This window comes from Nerophis ophidion, linkage group LG04 (assembly GCF_033978795.1).
Source record: "Nerophis ophidion isolate RoL-2023_Sa linkage group LG04, RoL_Noph_v1.0, whole genome shotgun sequence".
Taxonomy (NCBI): domain Eukaryota; kingdom Metazoa; phylum Chordata; class Actinopteri; order Syngnathiformes; family Syngnathidae; genus Nerophis; species Nerophis ophidion.
The window spans coordinates 7,597,304-7,616,717 of NC_084614.1; the positions used below are offsets into that span (position 1 = coordinate 7,597,304).

At 39.0% G+C, this 19,414-nt stretch overlaps 2 protein-coding genes across 2 annotated transcripts in view; both read right to left on the reverse strand.

The window, feature by feature from the left end:
- Positions 1-823: 823 nt before the first annotated feature.
- Positions 824-7,758, reverse strand: dynlt5 (dynein light chain Tctex-type family member 5). The gene is made up of 4 exons (XM_061896886.1): positions 6,617-7,758; positions 6,354-6,439; positions 4,039-4,163; positions 824-3,960 (listed from the first exon to the last, which is right to left on the reverse strand). Exons 1-4 carry the CDS (start codon positions 6,727-6,729, stop codon positions 3,757-3,759), a joined length of 528 nt encoding a protein of 175 aa, XP_061752870.1. The 5' UTR covers positions 6,730-7,758; the 3' UTR covers positions 824-3,756.
- Positions 7,759-16,019: 8,261 nt separating this feature from the next.
- Positions 16,020-19,414, reverse strand: part of sgip1b (SH3GL interacting endocytic adaptor 1b) — a 67,909-nt gene continuing 64,514 nt past the window's right edge. The window contains 3 exon segments of the mRNA XM_061896887.1: positions 16,020-16,317; positions 16,389-16,553; positions 16,626-16,690. Coding sequence (XP_061752871.1) covers positions 16,295-16,317; positions 16,389-16,553; positions 16,626-16,690 — 253 coding nt within the window. The 3' untranslated portion in view covers positions 16,020-16,294.

Consider the following 19,414-nt stretch of genomic DNA (forward strand, 5'->3'; position numbering starts at 1 on the left):
CGCCTTCAAAATAAGAGCTCAAAGTGTATACTGTATAACAGCTTATAACAGGAAGTTTACATCACAAAGAGGCAAGTCCATAAAAACAGGTTACAATATTAACAATCAAACGATGGGAAAATGCTGCAAATATATCTAAAAACACGTGAAAATGCCGCAAAGGCGGGAAAAAAAAAGTGCATGAGAGAAATGCAAATTCACACGGCAAACCGGAAGTGCAAAACCTACACAATGCTAACATTAGCTATGTGTGGCGACGGCGTGGCTCTTATGGTAGTGACTGTTGTTGTGCCTTTGGGCAAGACGCATCACCCACCCTGCTCCCAGTGCCGCACAGTAGCGTAGTAGGCATAAGCATTCATTAAAAACAAGGCAGGGGGGTTTTAATTTAACGAGTGTTTATTATTTTTTGGGCCACTGTAAAATTACACATTTTGAACGGTAACACTGAGTATTTAATCGCGTGATTCTTTGGCGTACCACTTGCAGTACACTTACCGCAGTTTGAGAATCCGTCATCAATCATACGGTTCTAACGTGTCAGCAGGAGACAACGTCCTGAGGTTCTCAGAGCCTGAGATGGTTCATATGGTTCTAACATAAAAATAATAATAGATCGTATTTGTAAAAGCACTTTACATTGAACAAACAACCTCAAAGTGCTACAGTGCATTTAAAAAAAAAAACGCTAGAACCACAAATAGCTGCCCCCAACAAGTAAAAACTAGAACAGTTAATAGCTAGAACTAGCACACATATATCTTTAAAAAAGGCTTTTTTAAAAGCATCCACAGTCTGTGGTACCATCAGGTGGTCAGGGAGAGCGTTATACAGACTGTGAGCAGAAAGCCCTGTCTCCCATAGTTCGGAGATTTGTCCCTGGAGGTTGGAGGAGACCACTTCCTGGGGTGGAGATGGTTCTAGCATGTCAGCAGGAGACAACTTCCTGAGGTTCTCAGAGCTGGAGATGGTTCATACAGTTTTAACATGTCAGAGATGTACTTTGGAACAAGACCAGGAGAAGACTTGTCCACAAGGAGAGATGTTTAAAGTCTATTCTCTGAGCAACAGGAAGTCAGTGCAGTGACCTAAGCACTGGACTAATATGGTCATATTTCCTGGTTCTAGTCAGGACTCGAGCAGCAGCATTGTGGATGTTCTGCAGCTGCTTCACAGCAGGTTTAGAGTACAGTGAGAAGAGCAGGACAGTAGTCTAACCCGGTGTCTCTTCACACATTGTTGGCCAGCGAGGGCCCTCAATAGGGGCCCCAAAACTATGTTTGTCAGGTGTAATACACTCCTCCACCACATGGGGCAGTAATGACAACATCACATACACAGAAGAAGAAGTCTGGTTTCTTAGCTGCAAAAATGTGACTTAAGGGGTGAAGCTGTCATTTCAGTTCTAAATAATAATACTAAATATTTAGTATTATTATTTAGTTAGTTTATTTGTGCATTTTGTCCAAAAAAACAAACATGATATACAAACAAATATTTGTTGCAATCAGCCTTGATAAACATCTGTGTCATGATCACTTCTAAAGTGTGAGTAAATATTGAATAGGATTAAAAATCAAGAGTAAGATTACTCATTTAGTGTTAATATTCGAGGGGGCTCCTGGGCCCCTGTGCAGTGGAAAAGTTGGGCCCCCCAAGGACAAACATGTTATGTCTAATCTGCTGGAGACAAAGGCATGGATTAGTCTCAGTCCGCTTAAACCTTAGTCTTGATTTTAAAATGTGATAAAAAGCTTTTCAGCAGTTTGCACTTCTGGGGTTTAGCAGCATTTTTACACCAGTCAGCGCATTTTAACTAGATTTTAACTGCATTTTAGTTAAATTTTAACTAGATTTTAACTAAATTTTTGTTACATTTGAACTCCAATTTAATTACATTTTAACTCCATTGTATTTACATCTTAACTCAATTTGAATTATATTTTAACTCCATTTTAATTACATTTGAAGTAGATTTTAACTCCATTTTAATCAAATTGTATCTACATTTGAAGTAGATTTTAACTCCATTTTAATTGAATTTAAACTCACTATATTTTAACTCAATTGGAACTAGATTTTGATTCCATTTTAGTTACATTTTAACACCGATTTAGTTTCATCTTAACTCCATTTTAACTAGATTTTAACTCCATTTAGTTACATTTTAACTCCATATTAGTTACATTTTAACTAGGTTTTAACTCAATTTTAATTACGTTTAAACTCCATCTTATCTAGATTTTAACTCCATTTAGTTACATTTTAACTCCATATTAGTTACATTTTAACTAGGGTTTGACTCAATTTTAATTACGTTTAAACTCCATCTTATCTAGATTTTAACTCCAATTTAATTATCAATCAATCAATCAATGTTTGCTTATATAGCCCTAAATCACTAGTGTCTCAAAGGGCTGCACAAACCACCACAACATCCTCGGTAGGCCCACATAATTAATTACATTTTAACTCTATTTAACACTATTTTAACTCCATTTTAATTACATTTGAAATCCATTTGAACTAGATTTTAACTCCATTTTAATTTCAAATTAAGTAGATTTTAACTTTATTTTAACTCCATTCGAACTACATTTTAACTCCATTTTAATTACAATTCAACTCCATTTTAACTAGATTTTAACTCCATTTTAATTACATTTGAACTCCATTTGAACTAGATTTTAACTCCATTTTAATTACATTTTAATTTCAAATTAACTAGATTTGAACTTCAAATTAACTAGATTTGAACTTTATTTTAACTCCATTCGAACTACATTTTAATTACAGTTTAACTCCATTTTAACTAGATTTTAACTCCGTTTTAATTACATTTGAACTCCATTTGAACTAGATTTTAACTCCATTTTAATTACATTTTAATTTGAAATTAACTAGATTTTAACATCAAATTAACTAGATTTTGACTTTATTTTAACTCCATTTGAACTACATTTTAACTCCATTTTAATTACAGTTTAACTCCATTTTAACTAGATTTTAACACCTTTTAAACTAGATTTGAACTCCATTTTAACTAGACTCATGCCTGCAAGTGACCGACCATGTTTATGACTGAAAAGGTAATTATAGTTACTCGTTCCTTCATCCAAAAAGTAATTAAGTTCCGGAAAAAAATGACTCCGAAGTAAATGTCATTAATTACTAAGTAAAGTAGTTAAATGTGTTGCAGAAAATATCTGGCATTTGCAGTTGGAAGACAATTCCTACAGAGCAGAGTGCGGAGTCTGTGCTTATAAAAGGCGGGGCTTGTTGCCTGGCGACGTGTGACGTCATCAAGGGTCTCGCCGCAAGCTGCGTTTGTTAGCTTTAGCAGTTAGCAGCGGCAATATGCCTGCTCTTAAGAATCTTCTCAGTGAATTGTGTTACCTCTGCTCAATAAAGACATCGCATGTGCGTCGTATCTTCTTGTCAACAAACGGGGTATTGTTTGGATGGCGAGTTTGTCCTTTTCTTGATTTGTTGTTCAATATTCTTCTCACCGGATTGTGTTACTCGTGCTTATTAAAGAGAAGGCGTGTGCTCCCATGGCTGTCATCTCTTCTTGTCAACAAACGGGCTATTGTTTGGATGGTCCATTACAGGGTACATCAAGTGTAATGGAGCTAAAAGTAAGTAGATTACTTTATGCTGGCCTGGTGGTTGACTGCTTGGGACTGTCCCAACAAGGTGGCGACACCAGACCAGGACCAAGGAGCAGGCTGAGAAGACTAAAGAGTAGGTGTTTTGTCACTCGTAGTAGAGGGCGTAGACGGAGGCCACGCCGTACAGGGAGCTGTTTTTGATGGACCAGGTGGCGAAGGTGTCGAAGGCGGCGTCCCACAGACAGCGGCTGCTGATCTGCATGCTCTGTCCGGCCAGCTGACCGATGTGGACCAGGACCACCAGCTTGTACCTGCGGATCATCAGCTCCTTCACGCGGGCCCGGACCACCTGAGGGCGGACACCTGAGGCCGTCAGCTGCGAGGCGTGGGAGGGGGAGGACCCCTGGGTCTCTGGCGGGGTTTTTACCTCACATATGGTTTTGGTCATCTGTCGAGACCAGTCCACCTCGTACTTCTCCTCCTGCAAGTAACTCCTCAGCACGTCCTTCAGGATGTCCAAGGCAGCGTGGGCCGGGAAGCGTCTGCGAGGTGCTGAGGGCCAAGAAAGGACACAACTAGTCTGCTGGATCCATCACACATCCATCCTGACATCCGTACTTTAGGCCACCCTCGCCAAACTATGGCAACATCCAACCTGACATTGCCACCCTCAGGCCTGCCGGACATCCCAAACTAAATGGAACATAGATGGATGGATGGATGGACATCTATATCTATATATATATAGATACATATATATATATTTTTAATTTAAGTTACAATGTATATTATACAAAATATATATATTATACATGAATCATATATACATAAATATATATGTGTATATATATATATATATACATATGTACATATATACACATTTATATATATATATATTTATATATATATATATAATGAGCCGGAAGGCAAAGCTCTCAATTTACCGGTCGATCTACGTTCCCATCCTCACCTATGGTCATGAGCTTTGGGTCATGACCGAAAGGATAAGATCACGGGTACAAGCGGCCCAAATGAGTTTCCAGGTCTCTCCCTTAGAGATAGGGTGAGAAGCTCTGCCATCCAGGAGGAGCTCAAAGTAAAGCCGCTGCTCCTTCACATGGAGAGGAGCCAGATGAGGTGGTTCGGGCATCTGGTCAGGATGCCACCCAAACACCTCCCTAGGGAGGTGTTTAGGGCACGTCCAACCGGTAGGAGGCCACGGGGAAGACCCAGGACACGTTGGGAAGACTATGTCTCCCGGCTGGCCTGGGAACGCCTCGGGATCCCCCGGGAAGAGCTAGACGAAGTGGCTGGGGAGAGGGAAGTCCGGGTTTCCCTGCTTAGGCTGTTGCCCCCGCGACCCAACCTCGGATAAGCGGAAGATGATGGATGGATGGATGGATTTATATATATATACACACACCTATATATACACATATATGCATGTATATATATACACACATACATACATACATACACACATATATTTATATATATATACACACACATATATATACACATATATGTATGTATATATATATATGCATATATAAACACATACATACATACATACACACATATATATTTATATATATATACACACACATATATGTATGTATATATATGCATATATACACACATATATACACATACACATATATATACATACACATATATATTTATATATATATACACACACATATATGTATGTATATATATGCATATATACACACATATATACACATACACATATATATACATACACACACACACACACATATATATATACATATATATATACACATGCATACATATATATGTTTTGATATTTTCTTATATTTTTTATTGTTTTATTTTTCTGTTTTATTTACTGCTATTATTACTACTATTATTGTCTTAGTTCTATTCTATTATTAATGTATTAATTATATTATATATGTGTATATATATATATATATATGTACAAATATTTATGTATATATATGTTTTGATATCTTCTTATATTTTAATGGTTTTATTTTCTATTTTATTTACTACTATTATTCTCTTAGTGATATTTTATTATTAATGTATTAATTATATTATATATATGTATATATATATATTTATACATATATATACACGCATATATATATGTTTTGATATTTTCTTATATTTTTATTGTTTTATTTTCTATTTTATTTACTATTATTACTATTATTCCCTCAGTGTTATTATATTTTTTATGTATTATTTATATTACATATATATATATATATATATATATATACAAATATATATATATATATATACACACACACATATATATTTATATATACAGTACATATACATATATTTTGATATTTTCTTATATTGTTATTGTTTTATTTTCTATTGTATTTACTGCTATTATTACTACTAATATTCTCTCAGCGTTATTTTATCATTAATGTAGCATTGATATTTTTTTCACGACATAAATGTTATAACATGTTTCAAAAGTGCTACAGATTGAAGTGTTTTGCGTTAAGAGCTCCAATTCCAATATATATATATATATATATATAAAACTTGCTTTAAAATCATAAATAGTTGACAAGCAGATATTTAACTTTTTGTTTTTATCCCACAACAATAGCTTTGCAATGGAGTATATGACAATGTAACTGGTGTAATCAGATAATATCAAAGTTTAAAATATGCTTCTTTTTTTTTTCTGTCCAAATTAAAAGAAGCAAGGTGACCCGGGTACGGAGGACTCACCCATGTGGTAGGTGTTCTCCAGCGTGACCGCCATGCGCGTGTTTTCATCGTGGTGCTCGTCGATGCAGGACACGTTGCTTAGGGAGCTACCGAGCAGGGAGTGAAAGTGACACAAATAAGGATTGACAGATGAATAATCAAATAAAAGATTATGTCTGGCCCGGGAACGCCTCGGGATCCCCCAGGAGGCTTCCCTGCTTAGGCTGCTGCCCCCGCGACCCCACCTCGGATATGCGGAAGAAGGAGGAATAATAAGAACTCACTCCTTGGTCTTGCCAACGGTGTCTTTGCCTTTTATTCCATGGCTTCCCTCCGAAGGCACCTTGCTGGTCCTCTTGTCTCTTTTCACCGACTTATCTTGACGTACTTCCGACATGGCGACTCCTTCTTCTCACAATAATGGCGTTAAGAGGCAACAATGAATAATAATCTCCCTTAAAACTTTCTATATTTCACCAGAAAATGTCATTTAGTCCAGTGATAGGGAGCGTTTTTAGCGTCTAATCAACTCGCAGCCGTTGTCAAGACAACTGTAACCGAGTGGGCGGGGCTTATTTACCGGAAGTCAGCCCCCCCCATTCGGTTGTGTCCAAAATAAAGTTGGAGATGTTCCTCATTTGGCTTATCGTAGAAATGCTGATTAATGTTATTATGCTGCAAACTAAACATTTCTATACATAAATTACGAAAATAAAACCTACATTGGCTTACTAGTTCAAATTACAATTTACATTTATAAAAGTAGTTAAAAGTAGAAAAGGCCTTAAACTGGTATCTGGTTTATATTAGCACTATTTATAATTTTATCAAATTTATTATTATTTTTGAATAATCTATTTGTATAGTCTTTTATTTTTCTTTCCTTGACATGTTGTGTTCAACAATTATTTTATGTTTGCGTGTACAAGTGTTCAATAAAAAAAAATAACGAAGCATAAAGTGACACAAATGTAACCGAGAGTTTATTAAATATGATGTTTAATAGATTGTTATTAAATATTTTATTTTTGCTCTCAGCCGAGAGAAAAGACGGCGCTTTTTTCTTGTTGCCAACCGTCACGTCTCTTGTGAGCACACAGCTCAAGTCAAGATTACTTCCGGCTTCACAATAAAAGCGCGGAGTTTTATCCGGTCCAACTGCGCTAACAAAGTGAAAACTGTCTTAAATAATTATAAATAAATATGTATTTCATTTTTTTTGCATGAGCACATTTATATGGCTTACAGACATTTATGACGTAACGACATAGGCAAAAATAAGGCGATAAACCCATGCTTTTGTTTGGAAAGTGGGCGCGGCTTTGATCAAGTCCACATGATTGCATCCTTACCGTAATGCTTCCTGACGCAGGGCAGCGACAATCCACGTCAGTAGTTGAGCTTTCACCGTAATACCATCGCTGCACCACTTTCACAAAATGAAGACGAATGAAAAATTAGACTTTGACACCAAAAAAAAGGACGTTTTCTTGTAAGTTTATGAGCTGGAGCAGGTTTAAAACTATTATTTTGGTTGATTTCATCACGGAAACTAGTGTTAGAAGGACTGCAAATGCATGCTTACGGGCATTGGTAGCAAAGATGGCGCCTCTCCTTTCGGTGTGAAGAATTGGGAAATGGGAGATCATGAGGGTTTTTAGCTCGTCGGCCATATACCCGTGCACTCTAACCGCACTTCTTTATCAACAGTCATGCTTTATTTTGGAACATTTGATGTTTTAAATGTCGTCTAGACCAGGGGCGCTCACACTTTTTCTGCAGGCGAGCTACTTTTCAATTGACCAAGTCGAGGAGATCTACCTCATTCCTATTTATACTTTATATTTATTTATTTATGAAAGAGACATTTTTGTTAACAAGTTAATGGTGTTTAATGATAATACAAGCATGTTTAAATAAATAAATAATAAATGGGTTGTACTTGTATAGCGCTTTTCTACCTTCAAGGTACTCAAGGCGCTTTGACACTACTTCCACATTTACCCATTCACACACACATTCACACACTGATGGAGGGAGCTGCCATGCAAGGCGCTAACCAGCACCCATCAGGAGCAAGGGTGAAGTGTCTTGCTCAAAGACACAACGGACGTGACGAGGTTGGTACTAGGTGGGAATTGAACCAGGGACCCCCGGGTTGCGCACAGCCACTCTCCCACTGCGCCATGCCTTCCCCATTTGAGCTCATTTAATATCTTTTACTTTTATAGTCTGTAAATAATTTAGTTTTGCATGTCTGATGACACATTTCAGATAGTTGTTTGTGTGTCGTGTTGTTCCAGACCACAGCAAACATTACCTAGCCTGCTAAAGATTGTAATAAATCTATCAAAAGAAGACAGCCTGCCGTTTCCTTAAACTTGGACACACACATCTATAACTTTGGCCATTTAAAGCCAGTAACTTCCAGGAGTTATCGCACATTCTGAGTAGCCTCTGATTTACTAATGGTTTCTAATGTTGTAAAAACGTGGAGAATACATTTAATTTCAACATTTCTGTCAATGAAGATTTGCTTCAGCCTGCGACACAGTCATTTTGATAGTGGGCTAATACAGCTAATATTACACACTTCATGTGTTGCCTTCATTATAATGCTTATATACGGCTTTTCATTTTTTGCAGCTCCAGGCAGATTTGTTTTTTGTATTTTTGGTCCAATGTCTTTCAATGTTTTGGGTTGCCGACCCCTGGGCTAGAAGAACAACAAGCGCCTGCGGCAGAGGTGAGCGTTTAAAATGTTTTGTTTAGATTGTATTTTTATTGATACTTCATTGAAAAAAGAAACGCAGAAATGATATTCTGATGCGGAAATTAACATTTAAAACCGCAAAATTCCATGTTTTCGCGAACATTTAACATGCCTGTGGTCAAAATACACAAACAAACAATACTTTAAGCAGCTCCATTACTTTAACACACATAGATTCCTTTCTTTCATGAAGACAAGAATACAAGTTAGTGTATTACCTGATTCTGATGACTTGCATTGATTGGAATTAGACAGTGGTGCTGATAACGTCCGCATTTTCAAATGGAGGAAAAAAAAAGTCCTCCTTTCCGTCTAATACCACATGAAAGTGGTTGGATTTGGCATCTCATTTGTCCAACTTGCATACTCGTTTTTAAACACTTTGTAATGAGAGTAGCATATGTGTGTGGCCCTTTAATGTCTGGCAGCAGGTGAGTGACATCAGTGAGTGTGCGGGTGGGCAAGCAAGTGAGAAAGCGGTCGCTGAGGGCGGGGGAGAAATACATTGGCATCAAACTCCGTAGCTTGCTAGCTTGTGCACGCTAGCTTTCTGAGACTCTTATTTTGTTAGCACAGGCAGGATGAAACAGGTCTTTTATGGTGAAGACAGGAACTGTGCAGTCGGTCTTTAGAGTTTTGACAGTAGGTACGGAGTCTCTAGAAATAAAACGTGTTTCTCTGCGTCCGCCCTGTTAGTGATTTTTTTCTTAAATATGAGCTCGCAGCAGCCAGCGTCATCTCACAAGATCCTCGGGTGCCGAGAATGTCAAACAACTGACGGAAGTGAAGTCTTGGTATGATTGATGATTGCTCATTTTTATGTCTATTTTTTAATGCCTGGCTTGAGATCGACTGACACACCCTCCGAGATCGACCAGTCGATCGCGATCGACGTAATGCCCACCCCTGGTCTAGACAATATCGTTAAAGGCGAAAACATGTAACACAACCATGAGGACAGTCTCCACAATGAATTTAATCGTGCACATGATTGGTAGCAAAGATGGCGCCTCTCGTTTAGGTGTGCAATTGCGAAATGGGAGATGATGAGGGTTTTTAGCTCGTTGGCCATATATCCGTGCGCCCCAACCGCACTTCTTTATTTAACTCTTTAGCACAGGCATGTTTTCTTTTGTGACATTTAATGTTTTTAAATGTCGTCGTCTGGACTATTTCGTTAAGGGCGAAAACATGTTACACAGCCAGGAGGACAGTCTCCACAATTATTATAATCATGCACATCATTGGTAGCAAATATGGCACCACTTGTTTACTTGTGTTTAGGTGTGAAGAAATAGGAGATAAGGAGGGTTTTTAGCTCGTTGGCCATACACTCCAACCACAATTTATACAATCCGCACAGTCACGTTTTCTTTGTGACATTTGATGTTTTTAAACGTCGTCGTCTGGACAATATCGTTAAGGACAAAAACATGTTACACAGCCTAGGAGGACAGTCTCTAAAATCATTTCTTATTTTGACACTCATGCAAGAGTAGTTGGAAAGTAGGGTTTGGTGTTGCAAACTTCTTTATTAGCAAGTAAAACAGGTGTGACGTACAACTGACCTTTTCCACGTATCGACTCTCCCAGTCTTTGGATGGGGAATGTACATCAAAGTTTGCATATTCTGTCTTCAATACAGTAAAAAAACAAACATCAATAAGACAAACAATATGGAAACGATTTGAATTGCTTTCATAGCTCCGCACTAACAGAGAACCTGATCAACTTGGGATGATTCACATCAGGGGTGTCCAAAGTGCGGCCCCGAGTTCATTTTTTAACATCCTATTTCAAAATACTGTTACAAGAACAAAGTAAAAGTAATGTGAGGAGAAAATGTTGCAATATTTGCAACAAGATATGAAATAAAATAAAAGAACACAAGCTCCCATGCAGGCAGTTTTTTACTCTTTCACTTACTGCTGAAAAGATAATAAACACTTGTAATTGACGGATAAATCAGGAGTTGGTCTAGAGCACAGTTTCCTAACCTTTCTGCCTTGGGGGCCCAACTTTTCCACTCAAATATTAACTCTCAGTTAGTAATATAAACTTTTGTGTTTAACCGTATTCAATTTACACTGCTGAAATATACACAAAAAATATAAATACATTAACTATATGAAATACACATCTGAACTGAATTTAATGTTAGTTAAATAAAATTGAAGTGCACATTAAAATACAGCTTCCCCACTTTAGTCATCATTTTTGCGCCGTAGAAACTACTTTGTGGCTTTTTCCTGTTTGTTTGGTTATTGTCATTACTGCCCCAAGTGGTGGAAAAGTGCATTACAACCGAGTACCGCTGTAGCCCGTACAGACCACAACACCGGCCCTATGGTTAGGAAACACTGATCTAGACACTTCAAAATAATGGGACTTTTTTTTTGACACTTTTGTGCAATGGCTCTTAACACATTGTTGATTTTACTGACACACTGGCACTGTTCAACTAATAATGTTGTAAATTATTGACCTATATAAGGTTCCAAATGTTCCATTTGGAAAAATGTTTGAGAGAAAATTCTCCATGTTTTGAAGTTTTGCCATAAAAAACTAGGTTTTCTTCAAAAAAAAAGGCAATAAACTAATAAATAACTAAACTGTGGCAACGGATAGATGTGAAATTGATATCTAAGTGTTGAATGTAAACAAATATATTAATACAAGACTTACTTTTAAATCTTTATTGACTGAGACCTGTTTGGGACCTTGAACAGTCAAGGAAACTGAACGGACCCCTAATGGTTTTGAAAGTGACAACTATGAAAATGGCTCCGCATGCTTTTAGTTTGGAGAGCCTGACTGACAGGAAACAATGAAATGATGGTTTGGTAGAAGGGGGAACATATCTGACTGACAGGAAACAAGTGTTTGGTAGAAGTGGGGACATATCTGACTGACAGGAAACAAGTGTTTGGTAGAAGGGGGAACATATCTGACTGACAGGAAACAAGTGTTTGGTAGAAGTGGGGACATATCTGACTGACAGGAAACAAGTGTTTGGTAGAAGTGGGGAACATATCTGACTGACAGGAAACAAGTGTTTGGTAGAAGTGGGGAACATATCTGACTGACAGGAAACAAGTGTTTGGTAGAAGTGGGGTACATATCTGACTGACAGGAAACAAGTGTTTGGTAGAAGTGGGGACATATCTGACTGACTGGAAACAAGTGTTTGGTAGAAGTGGGGACATATCTGACTGACTGGAAACAAGTGTTTGGTAGAAGTGGGGAACATATCTGACTGACAGGAAACAAGTGTTTGGTAGAAGTGGGAACATATCTGACTGACAGGAAACAAGTGTTTGGTAGAAGTGGGAACATATCTGACTGACAGGAAACAAGTGTTTGGTAGAAGTGGGGACATATCTGACTGACATGAAACAAGTGTTTGGTAGAAGTGGGAACATATCTGACTGACAGGAAACAAGTGTTTGGTAGAAGTGGGGACATATCTGACTGACAGGAAACAAGTGTTTGGTAGAAGTGGGGACATATCTGACTGACAGGAAACAAGTGTTTGGTAGAAGTGGGTACATATCTGACTGACAGGAAACAAGTGTTTGGTAGAAGTGGGGACATATCTGACTGACTGGAAACAAGTGTTTGGTAGAAGTGGGGACATATCTGACTGACTGGAAACAAGTGTTTGGTAGAAGTGGGGAACATATCTGACTGACAGGAAACAAGTGTTTGGTAGAAGTGGGAACATATCTGACTGACAGGAAACAAGTGTTTGGTAGAAGTGGGAACATATCTGACTGACAGGAAACAAGTGTTTGGTAGAAGTGGGGACATATCTGACTGACATGAAACAAGTGTTTGGTAGAAGTGGGAACATATCTGACTGACAGGAAACAAGTGTTTGGTAGAAGTGGGGACATATCTGACTGACAGGAAACAAGTGTTTGGTAGAAGTGGGAACATATCAGACTTACAGGAAACAAGTGTTTGGTAGAAGTGGGGACATATCTGACTGACAGGAAACAAGTGTTTGGTAGAAGTGGGGACATATCTGACTGACAGGAAACAAGTGTTTGGTAGAAGTGGGAACATATCAGACTTACAGGAAACAAGTGTTTGGTAGAAGTGGGGACATATCTGACTGACTGGAAACAAGTGTTTGGTAGAAGTGGGAACATATCTGACTGACAGGAAACAAGTGTTTGGTAGAAGTGGGGACATATCTGACTGACAGGAAACAAATGTTTGGTAGAAGTGGGAACATATCAGACTGACAGGAAACAAGTGTTTGGTAGAAGTGGGGACATATCTGACTGACAGGAAACAAGTGTTTGGTAGAAGTGGGGATATATCTGACTGACAGGAAACAAGTGTTTGGTAGAAGTGCGGACATATCTGACTGACAGGAAACAAGTGTTTGGTAGAAGGGGGAACATATCTGACTGACAGGAAACAAGTGTTTGGTAGAAGTGGGGACATATCTGACTGACAGGAAACAAGTGTTAGGTAGAAGTGGGGAACATATCTGACTGACAGGAAACAAGTGTTTGGTAGAAGTGGGGACATATCTGACTGACTGGAAACAAGTGTTTGGTAGAAGTGGGGAACATATCTGACTGACAGGAAACAAGTGTTTGGTTGAAGTGGGAACATATCTGACTGACAGGAAACAAGTGTTTGGTAGAAGTGGCGACATATCTGACTGACCGGAAACAAGTGTTTGGTAGAAGTGGGGACATATCTGACTGATAGGAAACAAGTGTTTGGTAGAAGTGGGAACATATCTGACTGACAGGAAACAAGTGTTTGGTAGAAGTGGGAACATATCAGACTGACAGGAAACAAGTGTTTGGTAGAAGTGGGGAACATATCTGACTGACAGGAAACAAGTGTTTGGTAGAAGTGGGGAACATATCTGACTGACAGGAAACAAGTGTTTGGTAGAAGTGGGGACATATCTGACTGACAGGAAACAAGTGTTTGGTAGAAGTGGGGACATATCTGACTGACAGGAAACAAGTGTTTTGTAGAAGTGGGGAACATATCTGACTGACCGGAAACAAGTGTTTGGTAGAAGTGGGGACATATCTGACTGACATGAAACAAGTGTTTGGTAGAAGTGGGAACATATCTGACTGACAGGAAACAAGTGTTTGGTAGAAGTGGGAACATATCTGACTGACAGGAAACAAGTGTTTGGTAGAAGTGGGGACATATCTGACTGACATGAAACAAGTGTTTGGTAGAAGTGGGAACATATCTGACTGACAGGAAACAAGTGTTTGGTAGAAGTGGGGACATATCTGACTGACAGGAAACAAGTGTTTGGTAGAAGTGGGAACATATCAGACTTACAGGAAACAAGTGTTTGGTAGAAGTGGGGACATATCTGACTGACAGGAAACAAGTGTTTGGTAGAAGTGGGGACATATCTGACTGACAGGAAACAAGTGTTTGGTAGAAGTGGGGACATATCTGACTGACAGGAAACAAGTGTTTGGTAGAAGTGGGGAACATATCTGACTGACAGGAAACAAGTGTTTGGTAGAAGTGGGGAACATATCTGACTGACAGGAAACAAGTGTTTGGTAGAAGTGGGAACATATCTGACTGAAGGCCGTTCCAAGGACAACAGAGTTCTAGAGGTGGGACCAGGCATGAGGACCTTGCTGCAATGCAGAGTTCATGCAGCACCAACAGTAACAAGGATGAGAGATGCTCCAACAAGTCTTATGTTGGATGACAACAACAACAGCAAACAAACAAACACAAACATCTATCATAGAAGTGTTTTAAAACATAACTCTTTATCTACACTTTGTACAACTACTTCTTCATATATTGCTAGTAGAAAAGCATGGCATCAACAGTGTGGACATGAAAGGAAATCAAACACTTGTCATCACTTTTTGATATCAGTCCAAATAGACCTCATTATTAAGGCTCATTTACACATATTTATTGGCAGACACAAATATATATATGTACGCACATATATATATATATATATATATATATACACATACATATACAAATGCATACATACATATACATGTGTGTTTATATATATACTGTATAGACACATATATATAGATATATAAATACACACATATATACAAACATATGTACGTACTGTATATACATATATGCCTAACTATACATATGTAACTATTTATATACATAACTATACATATATACATAACTATATACACACACATACACACACATACATATATGGTTATACATACATATATATATATATATATATACACATATAGACATTTGTGTGTGTTTGTGTGTATACATGTGTATGTATGTAAATACACATGTGTAAATATATATAGATATAGATACATATATACATAATTATATATGCATACAAACATATATACATACCTAAATATATATATGTTTATACATATATAAATTAATATATATATGTATATGAATATATATGTATATAAATATATACATAAATATGTATATACATGTATGTATGTGTGTGTATACATGTACATATATATTCACATATATAGATATACATACATATATATACAGTATGTATATATATGTGTATACATATATAGTCACATATATATATATATATATATATATACACAGTACGTATGTAATATATATATATATATATATATATATATATATATATATATATATATATATATATGTATATATATATATATACATGTATACAATACACACACACACAGAGGGAGAGATTTTTTTCCCTGTTTGTTTTCAAAGGATTTCAGCCTTTGTCCGCAGTTTTAGAACACATTAACAAAAAACTTTTGAACATTTGTACTCTGAATCATGATCATCGCACATAAGTCTAACGTCATATATGTATACATATATATAAAAACACATATATATATATATATATATATATATATATATATATATATATATATATATATATATATATATATATAATAGGAATCAAATTTGTGCTGCAAAAACATTTTAAGTCTTCACAATGTTGCATTTTCACGGCTTAAAAAAAAGAAAAGAAAGAAAGAAAGCTGAGCAGACAAGAAGAAAGAGGAAGCGTGGGTAAGTCAGCCCGCATATCCGACCCCTTACAGGACAACAGTCTGGAAGGACGAATCACTAGGAAGTTGAAAGTTGCCATTTCCCTCGTTGAAGGTGTAGAAATGTTATGAAATTGCATAAACGCAGCAGCAGTCACAGTCTAATTGTCTGCCAAATATTTCCCTGCGGAGCAGAGAGCATGGTGGCTAGGTAAGAAGACGGGCAGCCAGGTGAACAAAGCATCTAGGACTGACCTGCAGAGAACCTCTTCTTGATCAGGGACAGCCGGTAGCCGCTCCCCAGCAGCTGCACCTGGCAGCCCGACAAGGTGCTGCCCTCGCTGCTGAAGTCCACCGCCAGCTGGGAGCCCGCGCTCCCGCCCTCCGTCACCTGGAAGCGGCCCAGGAGAGCCCCCACCCCTGTAGCACACCCACGTCAAACCTGATTCGTGCTCCCCATAAACTGAAAGTGAGAGTGAAAGTGAAACTTGCCTCCATTCTCCGACCTACTAGAAAGGCTGGGGATCTTCCACTCTATGGTCTGCTGCTCTGCGTCCCTGTGGGCAAAACACAGCATTCACATGGCCCCGTTTACCTGACACATGGAACGTGACAACATTGGGCAGGCGCAACACACTGCTTTGGAGTGGTGAATATTCAAAATGTGTTTTGTGGCTTCCCGGTAAGGTTTATTCAGGTGTACTGGAGAGGAGGCTACGCCGGATAGTCCAACCTCGGATTCAGGAGGAACAGTGTGGTTTTCGTCCTGGTCGTGGAACTGTGGACCAGCTCTATACTCTCGGCAGGGTTCTTGAGGGTGCATGGGAGTTTGCCCAACCAGTCTACATGTGCTTTGTGGACTTGGAGAAGGCATTGGACCGTGTCCCTCGGGAAGTCCTGTGGGGAGTGCTCAGAGAGTATGGGGTATGGGACTGTCTTATTGTGGCGGTCCGCTCCCTGTATGATCAGTGCCAGAGCTTGGTCCGCAGTGCTGGCAGTAAGTCGGACACGTTTCCAGTGAGGGTTGGACCCCGCCAAGGCTGCCCATTGTGTTCATAACTTTTATGGACAGAATTTCTGGGCGCAGTCAAGGCGTTGAGGGGTTCCGGTTTGGTGGCTGCAAGATTAGGTCTCTGATTTTTGCAGATGATGTGGTCCTGATGGCTTCATCTGGGCAGGATTTTGAGCTCTCTCTGAATCGGTTCGCAGCAGAGTGTGAAGCGACCGGAATGAAAATCAGCACCTCCAAGTCCGAGTCCATGGTTGTCGCCCGGACAAGGGTGGAGTGCCATCTCCGGGTTGGGGAGGAGACTCTGCCCCAGGTGGAGGAGTTCAAGTACCTAAGAGTCTTGTTCACGAGTGGGGGAAGAGTGGATCGTGAGATCGACAGGCGGATCGGTGCGGCGTCTTCAGTAATGCGGACGCTGTATCGATCCATTGTGGTGAAGAAGGAGCTGAGCCGGAAGGCAAAGCTCTCAATTTACCGGTCGATCTACGTTCCCATCCTCACCTATGGTCATGAGCTTTGGGTCATGACCGAAAAGACAAGATCACGGGAACAAGCGGCCCAAATGTGTTTCCTCCGCCAGGTGGTGGGTCTCTCCCTTAGAGATAGGGAGAGAAGCTCTGCCATCCGGGAGGAGCTCAAAGTAAAGCCGCTGCTCCTCCACATGGAGAGGAGCCAGATGAGGTGGTTCGGGCATCTGGTCAGGATGCCACCCGAACGCCTCCCTAGGAAGGTCTTTAGGGCACGTCCATCCGGTAGGAGGCCACGGGGAAGACCCAGGACACGTTGGGAAGACTATGTCTCCCGACTGGCCTGGGAACGCCTCGGGATCCCCTAGGAAGAGCTAGACGAAGTGGCTGGGGAGAGGGAAGTCTGGGCTTCCCTGCTTAGGCTGCTGCCCCCGCGACCAGACCTCGGATAAGCGGAAGAAGATGGATGAATGTTTTGTGGCAGTTCCAACTTTGACCGCCACGTTAAAGTAGCAATGATTGTCACACACACACTAGGTGTGGTGAAATTATTCTCTGCATTTGACCCATCCCCTTTGATCATCCTTTGGGAGGTGAGGGGAGCAGTGAGCAGCAGCAGTGGCCGCGCCCAGGAATCATTTTTTGGTGATTTAACCCCCAATTCTAAGCCTTGATGCTGAGTGCCAAGCAGGGAGTTAATGGCTCCCATTTTTATAGTCTTTAGTATGACTCGGCTGGGGTTGAGTGGCGCTTTCCATCATTTCCAGCAGACTGCATGATGAGATCCAGCCATGCCTTCCCTACCGCAGGTGCAATTCAATGCTGCATACATCACTGTTTCTCATTGCAGTTTTTTGGGGGTTCGTAGGCTTTTTGTGGCCCCTAACCAGCCCTAGATTGCTATCTAATATCAATAAAGGTATCATTCTGGAATTATTCCGCGACCTTCCCGTCATAACGTTACCGCCTCACATTGCACTTCATTAATTATTGATTATTGTGAGCTTTTGAAAATATTTGAGGTTTTTGCACACAACTTTTTGTATGATTTTGTAGGAAAAAAACATATATTACCACATATTTAGATATGCCTATTAACAATAACACATGTCCATACAGTAGATGGCGCACTCCACCATCAAAGCCCCCAATATTGACATTTTTATGTCTTTAATCAATAATTTATTTTTTAAAGTATTGTTTTTGTTTAGTTTTTTAACCAAATGTATTAAGTAGCCAAATATGAGAGTTTTAAGCATGATGTAACTTGTCATTGACTTCATACTGTTTATAAATGTGTCAAATGTTATGTTACTTCATAGAGATGAGTTGATTTATTTTTTTTTATCATCCCTTTCCTTTTTCAAGTTCAGAAAAAATCCAGGAATACCCAATTTTCCAAAGCCTTATTTTCACCTCTTCCTGGAAAGTTTTCACAGTCCACATTTTCCAACCGTTTTTGACCATTCCACCGTCAAAGCATTCATTAGTTGGGACAACATTTTTCTTTTTGTACAAATTCCTGTTTTTCCTGAAATTCCAGGAATTCCAAAATACCCATTTAAATTCAAAACTGTTACTCCCTTAACATTTTTCAACCATTTTGAAAAATTCCAACACCAACCCATTTACATGATCTGGGACAATTGTGGTATTACCTATATTTGCAAAAAAAATCCAGTTTTTCCCGAAATCCCCAAATTTCCGGGAAATCCCCATTCAAAAGAATGAAGGTATTCATAGTTATACAATGTCCTAAATTCTCTAAATTGTGCACCATATTTTACCCTCCAACCCACACTACT

Bases quoted from the DNA above. Each gene is read 5' to 3' on its own strand.
- dynlt5 (XM_061896886.1), bottom strand. From the start codon at position 6,729: ATGTCGGAAGTACGTCAAGATAAGTCGGTGAAAAGAGACAAGAGGACC. The intron at 4,164-6,353 runs GTGAGTCCTCCG...CTTGGCCCTCAG, and splicing joins GGAGAACACCTACCACATGG to CACCTCGCAGACGCTTCCCG. The intron at 3,961-4,038 runs GTAAAAACCCCG...GTCCGCCCTCAG, and splicing joins TGACCAAAACCATATGTGAG to GTGGTCCGGGCCCGCGTGAA.